Genomic DNA, 13,657 nt, shown 5'->3' with positions numbered 1-13,657 from the left:
GGGATTTGGGGCTTAGTCACAAATCACTCAGCTTTGAAACTGACTTGGGCCTTGATGCTGTTTTGAAAAATGAACAGAAAAGGGGAAGATCATATACTGATCTGACTAAAAGAAAGAGATAACAGTCTAATAAATGAATATATTATCCTTATCATATTTACAGCCTAAAATGAGGTGGTAGGGGTGGTAAGACCCCAATGATGGTTGTTTGAATCTGTATAACTGTGACTTAATACAATTTATTTTTGTTCTACTGCAAAATAGCACTCTTCTACATAGCTGCTCTTTCATCAGATTCTTTACGGTATGATTATACATAAAGATATTCAAAGGAAGAAATTCTTATTCCATATAGGTCTTATCAATATCTCACAGAATTCTAGGTGGTAAGGGCTATAGATTAAACAAAAAAACCCATTATCATACTAGTACAAACCAGCCCTCACAGGATACATGTCTAAAAAAATATTTAAAGCAATTATCTATTATGGAAATGTAAATGAATTGCAATGTTTATATTGGCTACATTCTTCTATAGAAGATTAAATCTTGATAACCTTATGGTTCTCGGCAGATAACTAGAGCAAGTCAATAGGATAAATGATACTGTATTCACAGCAAATGATCAGTTGATGGACTACTTTTAATTGGAAGACAAACTGGAAGGCTTAATTATGGCAATTCAGTTGGCTTTTATAGTTGTATTGGTCTGGGGCAGAACATATTAAACTAAGGGTTTAAATTGGGATGGAGCATTTGTGATCCTGCAGATAATGCTGGACACAGCTCACATTCCCAACGAAGATGCTCAACATTCAGGAATGATGAAAGCTAAAGTTCAACATCCAGAACCACTTTTGAACTAAAAAAATGTAATCTCAATAGGGAAGGAAAAAACAAGTGAGTTCAAAATTTAAAGCTGCTACTATGACTCAACCATCAATCATTTCTGAAACATCAAAAAATAAATTTTATAATAGCATTTTTGTGGGGTAAAAATGGAGCTATTACTCTCAGATAGGTATGAGTGTTTCCAAATGTTTCATTAAATTATAACCCCCCCCCTTGAAAAAAATCCCACTGATTTAGTTGGCACATTTTTTCCAAATGAATGGCTTACATTGATACACTTGCCTTGATTGACCATCCTTTTAGTTCAGAAAAGAGGACTACATATAAATTGTAATTTCAAAGGAAGTAAAGGGTAAACATTGTTACATGTATGACATTGTTACATGTATGACATTTTAAAGCTCTCTGAAATAAGTTCATGATTCAAAAAACCACGGGCATGTATCTAAACCTTGTTGAATAGGGAGGGAACAGGGTTTTCCCAGCTGGACCTACATATCTATTTACTAGGACCACTTGTAGTTTCAAGGAACTTATTTTCTTCAACTGCAAGACTGAGATCAGGTTGACATGGAAAATATGTGTAGTGTATGTGTCCATGAGTTTTAATATTACTTCCCACATGTCGCTTCCCAGTGCCAAACCATACAAAGTATTATTGCATTCATTTTTAAGAGTCTGAATGGCCCCATCATTTTTTTCCTCACTTTCTCATTTCCACTCCTACCCATCTGATTATGTCACCTAACATAGTTTCTCTCCTTGGTAGCATTATCCAGAGTTTGCACATTTTCTCACAAATTCGTATCTTGTTTTTCTCTTAGCAACATTTATTGGCATGTAACATGGAATATTATCAGTCAATGGATTCTGATTTCATACATATCTAAAGCAAACTAGATGAATAAATTTATACTTTCTGATACACACTTTAGCCCTTTCTCACATGTCACCCTTCAGTCATGCTAGCCACAATAGAAATAGAACTCATCTACATGTTTTCCTACTTGAGGATGGAAATGAGGATGGCTACAGGGACTTTCTTGGCTGCACCCTAATTTGTTAATATTTAATTCCTAAAATCTTATATCTCCTGCCTGCAGTAAAGAATGTGATGAGATACTACATCAATAGTTGGTTGAAAAGAACCACTACTGATAATTCTCTTTGCCACTGATTTTAGAACAGTTGTTTTTTCCATTCACAAAATATATGACTTGGATTGGGATGCTTACCCGATAAGAAATCCTATCGAAAGGAACTTCTGGGGAAGAAATGGTGAACTGAAGATGACTCCATTGAAACTGGATTCAATGACCTTGTCAGAATAAAGAGCTGGCAAGTAGACTGGCTCTTTGTAATCCCTTTTAGGAGAAGGAGTGGACTTGAAATTGCCCACAAGTGTTCCATACTGTTGCTCCTTGCAAGGAGATTGCAAGACAGCCATCTCTTGCCAATTTGGAGCTGTGGGAGATGAAGGAGAGTAATCTTTGCTCAAACTACATTTTCATTTTTACAGACCCTGGGTATAAGAATCTTTGGATTGACAGCTTTTATAGTCCCAGGTAAGTTTCCTTCAATCATTAGCAAATGAAGCTTGAAATACAAGTTTTGGAATAAACAGCAAAAGGGTGGTTAGAATTTTTGGGAAGATATAAATAGACTAAGGGCCCTGATAGATTTGAAATAAGAATTTGGAACTAATTCCCACATTTTCTTGTGGGAAAATGTTTTTGTTTTAAATTCTTTTTAAAAACATGATATGATGAAACCTGGACATTAGAGGAGCTAAAGATTACAATTAAAGGAGAAGAACATTTAAACTGGCTTATTGATACAGAATGGAAAAATATTTTAACATTGGATATAATGAAGTTAATTATAAGAATGTTTGCCTTTAGAGTTTAAAGGATGTAATGGAATAGGAATAAACTTTACTGGATAAGACTAAAACTGATCTGAAAGTGGATTTAAAAATGACAAGCTACAAGAAAAATGTGGGGAAAAGGTGCCATGCTAGATATAAAAAAACAACTAGCTGATGTTTTGGTAATTGAAGGAATATACAAATAACAAACCAAGAGAGTGACCTAGATAATGTCCTATATTGGATATAAAAAGAGGCTTGTTAAAGCTTTGAAGAATTTTGTGGGAAAGAACAAAGAAAAAATGAACAGAAATCAAGTTCTGGGATGTTAAAACGACATTTGAAATGATTAAAGATCAAGATTGTTAAAAGTAAAAGGAAATATAAAATATAAAGATGTTTTAGTTGATCAACGATACAATAGATATGTTATTCTCTCTAGTAATCCTTAATGTTCATTTGCTGACCAATACTGAACAATGATTTTTTAAGGATTTGTTTATAGATAAGAGATGTAAGAAATGATGTTGTTACTTAAATTTTTATACTTGTTGAGATAATTTCTTTTCTTTTTCTTTACTATATCCTTATTTTTATTTCCTGCAGAATTTTTTATTTTATTCTTTTATTTCTTTTAGTTTGCATGTTTTATTTTTTAATGATAATTCTAAAAAATATATAATTATATAAAAAGTCATCATACTGAAAGAGGTTAGACTTATATCTAAACAGCATGATTAATACTAGCCTTTTCCTATCACATTCTGCAAAAGCTATAGGCCGAGGCAGAAAAACAAGTTTTTCTAATCATTAAAAGTAACATTTGGGTCTGGGGGTACTATCAAATGATTTTGTTTTACTGAAAGATGTGGTTGAAAATATACTTAACAAAATGTTGGATACAAGGTACAGCAAAAAGCTATATATGTAAAGGTATTTTATTTTTGAATTTTGAACATGCTAAATTAACAACAAAAATAGAGAAATATCAGATATCCTCTGAAGACTTTTAATTTCTATATTGGAAACAGTTACTACACAACAAAACAATTTGTTGACATTAACCACCTAAGAACTTTTTTTAAAAAGCCAGTATAATATAATCTAGGAATGCTTATGTCATGCTTATGTCAATACAAATATCTTTAAAAATGGTAGGATATCTCCATCTATCTTGCACATAATATGCCTTAAACATCATTATAAAAATACTATTTTTTTAAAAAAGAATTCAGTTATGATTCTCACTTTTCTTTGAAATTTTGAGAACTAGGTTTTTTAATTTATATTTCATAGTCTTTTGAATACAGTTTGCATTATAAACCAGTAATATGACGTATCAAATGATAGAAGTATCTTACATGGAAAACAAAATGCAGCTTCAAATATTTGATGAGAGCAAATATTAAAAACCTTAAAAGCAAAATCCATAGGATAGTAGAAGGGTTTTCATAGCCAGACCGTTCCCTGTAAAGAGGACATTTGAAGGGTATGGGCTACCCCTAAGAAGGACCTCTCTCTAATGCCTGTTAACTTTAAAGGCCATAATGGTGGGGCAGTAAGCAGGTCTTTCAATTAAAAAAAAATACCGAATGGTAATGTTGTTTAGAGTTTTAAAGCCTGAAGTACTTCAAATTGAGCAAAACATGAACTGACAATCAGCACAGTTAATGCAGACTGAATGGAATACATTATTTGACTGTCCAGCTTCAAGAAGGATGAGAATCATTAATTTCGTTTGTGGGGTCAATTTTTAGAGTAATTTTCAATAGCAGCTCCAAGCAGCATGTAATACAATAAACTGTAAGGAGGGCATACTTAATATTAAAACTGCTTTCTCAAGAGTGTGGCATTGCATTACCTGTGATTTTACAGTCAATAACAGAGTTGCAAGTATTTGAGAGAAGTACAACAGCACCCAACTATTTGGTGCTATTTAGTGGTCATCTGAATTTTTGAAGCCCAGATCTGATAGTCCTATAAGTTGTTTACTTCATCAGACATGATAGCAACTCTAATTAAATTCAGTGGGACTCAGTTCTGAGTTTAACTCTCCTTATCACCTTTCATGAATCTGAATATAAGAGTGGACTCTAAAATCAAGATCCTGCCTTTGTTATTTTTATAATATACTACTCCTTTCTCCTCCTATTTTCTCCATAACAATAACCCTGTGAGGTGAATTGGGTGGAGACAGAGTGACTGGCCTAAAGTCATCTAAAATCACTGACCTAAAGGCTCACAGTCTCCTAGTTTTGGGGCATGCATCTTAAACAATAGATTTTTTTCTATCAATCAATCAACACGAGATTGTTCAAGTTAACACATTTAATTTGCTTGATAGACATACATTATATTCTTTTACAATACTTCTTTTGTAGCTTTTACTTAATGGGATGGGTATTTGCATCTGGGTTGAAATATAATATTAACTTTTTTCCCTGAAGAATATTTACCATATTTTTCCATCTATAAGACGCACCCTTGTATAAGACACTCTGGCAGGTGAGTTTCTCTGCGCGGATGAGCTGCTTGGCAGAGCACCAAACAGCTGAGCTGGCAAATCCAGAAGTTCGGCGGCTGACGATCTTGCAACATGCCCCCTCCCGTTAGTGGCAAGCCCACAGGGGCTTGACACCTGCACCAGGCAGCATGGCAACCCACACAGGCATGCCCTGGGCTGCGGAGGTTACCATTATTTTTCTGTGTATAAGATGCACCTGATTTTTGAACAGGGTGTTTGCTGGAAAAAAATAGCGTCTTATACACGGAAAAATATGCTAGTATTAGGCCTTTCATAACCAAAGCCATTCATTTTGCACCATTGTACAACTCTCCCTTTCTTTTCTAAGCTTATAAATGCTGATGCAGATATTTTTTATTTGATAGGAATTGTTTTACATTATTTCAGTCTGAAATTAGTACTTCTGGTCACCAGTTTTCTTGAAGCCACCCGAAAACATATTCGTAAACCAGCAGCATCACTGCACCACCTAGAAAACAATGAATTTTTTGGAATACAAAATTTAAGAAGTATCACATCATGGAAGGAATTCTGATTTTTTTTCTATACTAATCAGTTGAAATTATATAGAAATAAAGAAAAGTTTGGGTCTTGCAGTAGCAGACAGCTTGATGGGAATTTAATGAATGCAGAACATTAGATGATGTAATATTAGAATCCTATTTTAAAAACTGAAATACAAAAGGCAATTTTTAGTCACCCACGCACTCGTTACCTCCCGTATAGATTACTGTAATGCTCTCTACATGGGGCTGTCCTTGAAGACCACCCGGAGGCTTCAGCTGGTGCAGAATGCAGCTGCACGGGTTGTGATGGGAGCACCCCGATACTCCCATATTACACCCCTCCTGCGTGAGCTGCATTGGCTACCAGTTGCCCTCTGGGTGAGATTTAAGGTGCTGGTACTTACCTTTAAAGCCCTACATGGCTTAGGTCCGGGATACTTGCAAGACCATCTGCTGCCGGGAACAAATTCCCATCGTCCAGTACGCTCACACAGAGAAGGCCTCCTCAGGGTACCGTCAGCTAGGCAATGTCGGCTGGCGACCCCCAGGGGGAGGGCCTTCTCTGTGGGAGCGCCAACCCTATGGAATCAGCTCCCCCCTGAGCTTCGGATAGCCCAAAACCTCCAATCCTTTCGCCGCGGCCTCAAAACACTCCTGTTCCACCAGGCTGACAGGGACTGACAGGCATTTTAATTAATTTATATTTAGAATTTTTAATTTATTTTTTAATTCTTTAATTTTAACTTATTGCACAGATGATTTCAATTTTATTTTTATCTTGATTTCTGTACTTATTATATGTTTTGTTGTTAGCCGCCCTGAGTCCTTCGGGAGATAGGGCGGGATATAAATCCCATCAATCAATCAATAAATAAATTTTTGTATGCTTACCTGAACCATGAATATTTTTGATGGGAAATCGGGTAGGTTTTCATGTTTTTCTTTTCAGTTCCACACATATAACATTTTTGGTGCAGAACTTTGTACACATAATATGTAAAACACACACTATGTGTAGTATGAGAAAGAAGCCATCCAAATACAGCAAAACTCCCTTAAATATCTTCAGTGAGACTAAGGCCAAGTTCATCCAATTGTCATTTTACAACAGACTGGGTGAATTTCCCTCATGGGAAAAATTAGGTATGTCTTTTAGTTGCTTCATGGACAGAATAAACTTTTTATGAAGGGAATCTCTATTGTAAAAATATTAGGAGAAACTATTTTGTATACTTCACCTCTAAAAGGTATTTCAAATGAAGCACCCTGATAGACTTTTTTAAGATTACACCTTTGTATATGATGTTCATTAGCTAGTAAGTAAGCCAACACAAAGAGAGAAACATTTTGTGTTTATTAGAAGGTGGTAATAGTTTCCTTGTGGTCTTCATCAAAGCTGATCAAAGACAAAGTAAACTGGAAGTTTATTATCCTTGGAAAATTATTCCAGTTCCCATTGTGTATCTGATCAAATCTGATGACCATAGTGGTCAACCAACATAGGAATATTTATAGGAGAGAAACAAATTAATTTTGCTGGTTCTGGTTTTAAACTTTGCATACTGATACATACATAATCTGGGGAGCACAGGTGGTCTTGTTTAATGACCACTCATACAGCAGCTGTTTGAACTTATGGCACTGAATGAGGGGTGGTTATAACAGTTCTTTGTAGTTATGGCTGTTGCGGAATCCCACAGTCTCACGATCGTGATTTGCAACCTTCCTTGCTGCCTTCTGACAAGCAAAGTCAATAGAGAAGCTAGTCGGAAGTTGATGTTAACGGTCAGTTGAGGGATTTTAATCGTCTTCACTTAACAATGGCAGCTGGGACTTCCGGACCCGCTATTGCTAAGTGGTATAGACATGTGAGGGTTTGTTTTTTTTCAACTTATGAACACATCACCCAATGATGCAGCTCCTGGCCCTAATTATCATCATTAAGCAAGGACTATCTGTATACAAAACTGTGAAATGAGTAAATAAATAACATTTGAATCAATTTTTAAAATTCAGGATCAGATAAATATATCCATATTAACATTTGTACTAAGACAGTCTTTTCCGACTATGTGCCTTTCAGATGTGTGGATTTGCACCTTATCAATGGCCATGTTGGCTAGGGAATCCTGGGAATCCACCTGTTTTGGAGGAAGTCCTGGGATGGAAATATCCCAGCACTCAACTTCCCACTGTTCCTTCAGTGTGCTCATTTCCACCCATTAACTTTTGTATATAGAATTAAATGCCTATGTAACAGCTAGAATAAAATAATAGGCGAATGACACAACCTGCCAAAAGATGTCAGCTTGATTTTACAGATTAGCTATAATAGAAGGAAGATAAGTTAAAACTAAAATCTGCTTTGACATCTGGCAAATAGGGTAGGGATAGCTGGTTTGGCTATGTGCTTTTACCAGATTTTTTTCTATGTTCTTGCCTTAATTTACTGTTGACTGAGCAGTGAGCAAGTATGAGGGAGAGAAAGAAAGCAAAAAACAATAATAACATAATATATAGTAAGAAACATTGTATCAACCTATGTATTTGGATTTTGAAGTTACAGAATAAAAAAAACGCTACAGTGGTACCTTGGTACTCATTGTTAATTGGTTCTGGAATGCATGATGAGTACCAAAAATGATGAATACCAGGCACATTTTTCCCATAAGTGAGTCACAAGGCAGCTGACACTGTTAAGCTCTAGTTTGTGCAATGAGTACCAAACAAATGATGAGTACTTGGATAAAATGTTTACTTCAAAATGTGTTGAGTACCAAATTCGATGAGTTTCAAATCAGTTGAGTACCAAGGTACCACTGTATATACATAGGATTATGATAGCATTAAGAATGAATGAGAAAAGATTTACCTGGTCCTAGCCTCATGATTTTGGGAACTAATCCTTTGTACAAAGCTAGAAATCTGTAGAAAAACAATGAAAAATGTTAGTTATATTGATCAATTTTCTTAACTGCCCATCAGTCTGCTTGCAACAAAACTTGAACTTAGCTGGCTTATGTGCTTCTTTGAAAAGAGCAGATACTGAATTCCTCACAGAATATTTTAGTGAATAGTAGGGAACTGTTGTCTTCATGCAAGACTGAAAGCATTTTTCTATCCTTTCTGAAGCATGCAGAATTCTAATGGCTCTACTTTAACTATGTTGTGATTGAGTTCTCCCATTAGACTATTGGCATACATGAAGTTTGGAATCCCGGTGCTACATTGTTCCATGAATACACCAAGATCATGTCCTGGATTAATTGTATAGCAGTTCATTAAACAAGCAGATGATGCATTCTCATTCCTCTATAGGCTAGGATAGAATATTTACTAAAAAATAATTGCAGAAAGTTAGAAAAAGGGGGGAGGAAGAGTGGCATTCTCTGAAGTTAGGACAACTTTGATTCTTCTGAAGTCTGACACCATACTCTTTGATATATGACACATCTTTTTCTAGTTTGCATACAGAAATAATCGGGCTCTCTTCAACCCACAGTTTTCATTCTGACCGCTAACACTCTTGTATCTTGGCCTCCACTAACCCTCTTTGCAGAAAGAGCTTGTAGAAATCTCTGAATGCTTTTCTCCATTTTGAAAGATGTTGACAACTTGGCTTTCCTCAATCCCAGTTTGGGCAAGTAGAATGTTTTTAATATTTACAATTGAAACAATTAAATATAGGCTACCTTGATGCTGAAAAAAAGCCCACCTTTGCCCCAATGCACCAACTGATACTAATGTGTGTAAACTGAATGGTTTGCTGTAAAACACTAGAATCTTTTCAGAACAATATAATAAGAAATTCATAAATGAAAATTCAGAAAACTCAGGCCAAAGAGGAATTCTCTTTTAATTTCATATGTACGTTTTGAATTGTGAAGCTTTGAAAATGTTTGCTATACAAATACTATATAGAGAGATTTTTTTAATGACCTGATGAAATCTGCAATGTTGCATATTGCAAATCTGCAGTGTGATTTTATGAACAAGCCAGAGTCCTGGATCTTTACTACTGAAATGAATGCTTTACCCTTCTTCTTTATAAACGGTTTCCATCGTTTCAAAACAGGTCCTGTACTTGATTTCTCCAGGCACGGGCTGTGGTCCTTGAATCCTACTCTTTGCAACATCAAAAGGGATGTTAATAATTGAGGCTATTGTTCCCGAGGCTAGCCCAATTCCAAACTTTCTCAGAAACTCCAATGTTGGATCCTGGATAAATAAATAAGAAAACCAACAAAACAGCTGAGAGAAGAGAAGGAAAAGAAAGATGACGGGTTGGGGAAGAGAATGACTGACATAAAATGAACCAAGTTAAAATAGAAACAGAAGCACCCCAATTGGTTAAAGATTATGAAATAATATGCATTTAATCAGAAAGCTTGCATGATATGACACACTCCTGCTATTCTAGTGGAACGCATTAGGACTTCCAATGCCAGGGCTCCTTTTCTTGACGATCCGATTGGCTATGTTTTCACACATGGTCTAAATTGCTGAAGTACACATTTCCTCACACAGGATTTATAAACACAGTTCTTAAAAGCAAGACCGGTACAGCATATGGGGATGATTTGTATAATTGGGCTTCACAATGTACTTAGTATTACTGTATCAAAATGGGAGAAATCTAAGCACACTATTAGCTAATTGGCCAGAATATTTTACAAATGACAGCAACTTCCACCATGAAGCCTACTAAAATGCTCATTTGTGCACTGGACCCCCAAATGTTAAATTAAATAAAGGCTAATCTCGGTCTGCTGCCTTCCCCTCCAGGTTTTTTTTATTTTTACATTTAGTTTTGCATGTAGCTGATGCGCTGTACCAAGGGGGCCTGGCTTCCTGCTATTAACAATCCAGCAACAGTGGAACTGCAGAGCATATTTTTATGCTCTTCCGTATTAGGAACAATAGTAACTCATGAAGCTAATTGGCTGAAGAATGTGCAAAACGTTTTGTCCAAAGCCTACAATTTTGCCCTGCTTTGAAAAATTCAGAAACTAGCTGTACAATAAAGCCAGTCTTGAAGCAACAGCTTTCTGCACGTCCTGACACAATCCAACAGTTCATACTTTTTCAGATGGCCTTCCTACCAAGGACATTAGCTTACTGAGGGTAAAATTACTTTAATAAATTTTTAATCTCATGTGTGTGAATACTGGAAACTGTGAGTGAATTATGTTATGCTAAATTTGCTGTGGAGCCTATTACACTATACAACTTTAAAAAAAATCTTTTTCCATTTTGGGCCATGCAAAGTACTGAGAAGCCCCTGGTGTCTTTCAAATGTATAGTGTAATTTGCTTAATGAAAGTCTTTCAATGCAATCTTTCCCAACTTGATGTCTTTCCAGATGGGTTGGATTCCAACTCATATTGGCTTCACATTGCCCTCACATTGTCGATATTAGTTGGAGCTGTGACAGTTGTAAAAGGTTCCCCCCGCACGTGCGTGCTAGTCGTTTCCGACTATAGGGGCCGGTGCTCATCTCCGTTTCAAAGCCGAAAAGCCAGCGCTTGTCCGAGGACCTCTCCGTGATCATGTGGCCGGCATGACTAGACGCCAAAGGCGCACGGAACGCTGTTACCTTCCCACCGTAGTGGTCTGCAAGTAACTGCAAGGCACCATATAAAGAAAAATGTCTTAAAGCAGCCTCATGGAGGAGGATGCCAGATTTGGTGTGCTCCTCAAATCTCAAAAGTTGAACAAATATGGACAAACCTTGAAATTCAAACCAAATACATTTTTCATATTAGTACCATTTGGGCTTGGAAATACATAATGTCCCAATTAACTTCTAAAAGACATATACAACTGAATCTATCAGTACTAGAATTAGTATTTCCAGGACTCAAATTTTAATGCCCTATCCTATGGGGACATAGTTTCAGTGCAAATCTGGTTTTCAAGAATCACATATACTGCCTACTTTCAACTTTTCCTATATGGAGGTACTGTCTCCTCCTGTTTATGTTCCTTTGTGAGCATATCAACAGTTTCATTATTCTGATAGATATATTCTTCTAGTAAATATAACACAATGCAATTATAGGTTAAAGGGCAAATACAAGTTAAAGGGTGTTTGGAGTTCAAACACTAACATTTGCTTGGTGAACTCATTTGTCGCTCTGATAAAGTCCATTTGTTCACAGGTACATTAACTTATCTTACTTAATACTATATTTCAGGTTTTTTTTTAAAAAAGCCCATCTCTGTTACATATGCACTCTGTAGCCTTAAGACAAGCTTTTTGCCCTCTTAGGTCAACACTGTACTTCCAAGGCGAGTCAACTAAATGTCTTGAACAGTTTCTTTATCATTATAATTTCAATTTTCAAGGCTGCTCACTTGCTGATGGCCTTGGGAGGTTTACAGGAGGTTAAAAGAAGTAATAACAGCCAGTATAAGAATAAGTAATAAATGATCATGTTGGGAGAAAAAAAATCAGTTCAAATGGTGGATTCAAATCACATCTTGGTCCAGTGCCTGGGAAAAGGTCAGACTTTCAGGTTTTCTTAAAGGAAGTAGGTAAGAGTCACAAGGATCTTAGCTTTAGAGGTAAAACATGAGAGCATTATTATTCCCTTTGGAAGGTCCATAGGCCAGCTTTGGAAAATGGAAGTTATGGAAGGAATTGGGTGTCACCTGTAGTATTCTCAGTTTTTTCAACTGTTTGAAAAAAGTTGGAACAATACCCGTATCTCAGGTCAGTGAAAGAGTTTACAGTAATACACATACCTTATTGGCAGGAATGATGTTTTTCACGTTGAAGTAGAATCCAAAATAGACCATATTAAAAACTCCATGACGTCCCAAAGTAGCAGTCAGCCCTTTGTTGAGTCCACTCAGACCCCACCCATTGGCCTGAATAATTTGGTGAGCTTTAGCAAAGGTGGATGGTTGCTATACAAGTAAAGCAAAAGACAAAACTTCTCTATACATATTTCAATAGTGTGCATAGTTGGCTTAAATCATGCAAGTAAGTTTCTTTATCTGGGAACAGACTTGAATATGGATCTCTCCAGAGTAGAATCTTTCTAAATCTGTCTCACATTCAGAACCTCTATTCATCCTTGTATCTTTCACTCATTATTTAATCCTTCATCGTGAGCAATAAAATCTATCATGTTTTTTATTCATTCTTTCCCCAGATGTACATATAAATAGATTTATGCTTATGTACAAAACAAACAGAACTTTTTTCAAGCAGTTCTGCTTAACTAATACCATCCTCATTCATCCTCATTTTTGGGTCTCTGTATGGCTCCATCATTTTTTCTTTGCTTCGTAATTTTCAGCTTTTCATTTTGAATTCCTAATATTTTTCCTCCTTGATGTAATTTATTGAGATTTTGTACCAACTTTATCTTTTTTTCTTTTAGTAATGTTTAGTGGACTGTAACATTGAATATCATGAGTCAGAGGATTCTGATTTCATATATATCCAAAATAATCTAGATGAACCAATTCACACTTTTTGATATACACTTTAGCTTTTTTCTTAAACCTATACCTTCACTTCCCAGTATATTTGGCAAAGCAAAACCACTTTCATTTAGATACTTCCTCTTTCTCTTAATTTCACAGACAGACAACTTATCTATGTGACTTTCATTCATTTCCTTCTGTAACTGATTCTATTTTCCATAAATGTTTTTTCTTGTTTTTTCCCTTTGAAAAGTTTTTCTTCTCATCCAAGAACTGAAGAAACTTCTTGGATGAGAAGTGAAAACATTTTCAAAGGAAAACAACAAAAAAGTCCAGTTGCCTTTTGGAAAAAGCACTTTTGGAACAAGCTTCAGCAGGGATTCAGTTACAAGCCCAGTTGCACTTGTGCTCCATGTAGCATTCCTGCTAACAATAAAAACAATAAAGCTTGGTTTGGGCATATTTTGGCTA

The 13,657-nt window shown here is 35.8% G+C and overlaps 1 protein-coding gene across 3 annotated transcripts in view; it reads right to left on the bottom strand.

The window, feature by feature from the left end:
• Positions 1-5,102: 5,102 nt before the first annotated feature.
• SLC25A21 (solute carrier family 25 member 21) overlaps positions 5,103-13,657 on the bottom strand; it is a 309,041-nt gene continuing 300,486 nt past the window's right edge. For all 3 annotated transcript variants that reach the window (XM_083361106.1, XM_083361108.1, XM_083361107.1), the window contains 4 exons: positions 12,497-12,661; positions 9,786-9,967; positions 8,622-8,674; positions 5,103-5,712 (listed from right to left, as the gene is read on the bottom strand). In XM_083361106.1, the coding sequence (XP_083217232.1) occupies positions 5,651-5,712; positions 8,622-8,674; positions 9,786-9,967; positions 12,497-12,661 (462 nt within the window). In that variant the 3' untranslated portion in view covers positions 5,103-5,650. The remainder of the gene's footprint in view (positions 5,713-8,621; positions 8,675-9,785; positions 9,968-12,496; positions 12,662-13,657) is intronic.

Source organism: Vipera ursinii (assembly GCF_947247035.1).
Source record: "Vipera ursinii genome assembly, chromosome: 1".
NCBI classification, from domain to species: domain Eukaryota; kingdom Metazoa; phylum Chordata; class Lepidosauria; order Squamata; family Viperidae; genus Vipera; species Vipera ursinii.
This window is presented reverse-complemented; position numbering and strand designations above follow the sequence as displayed.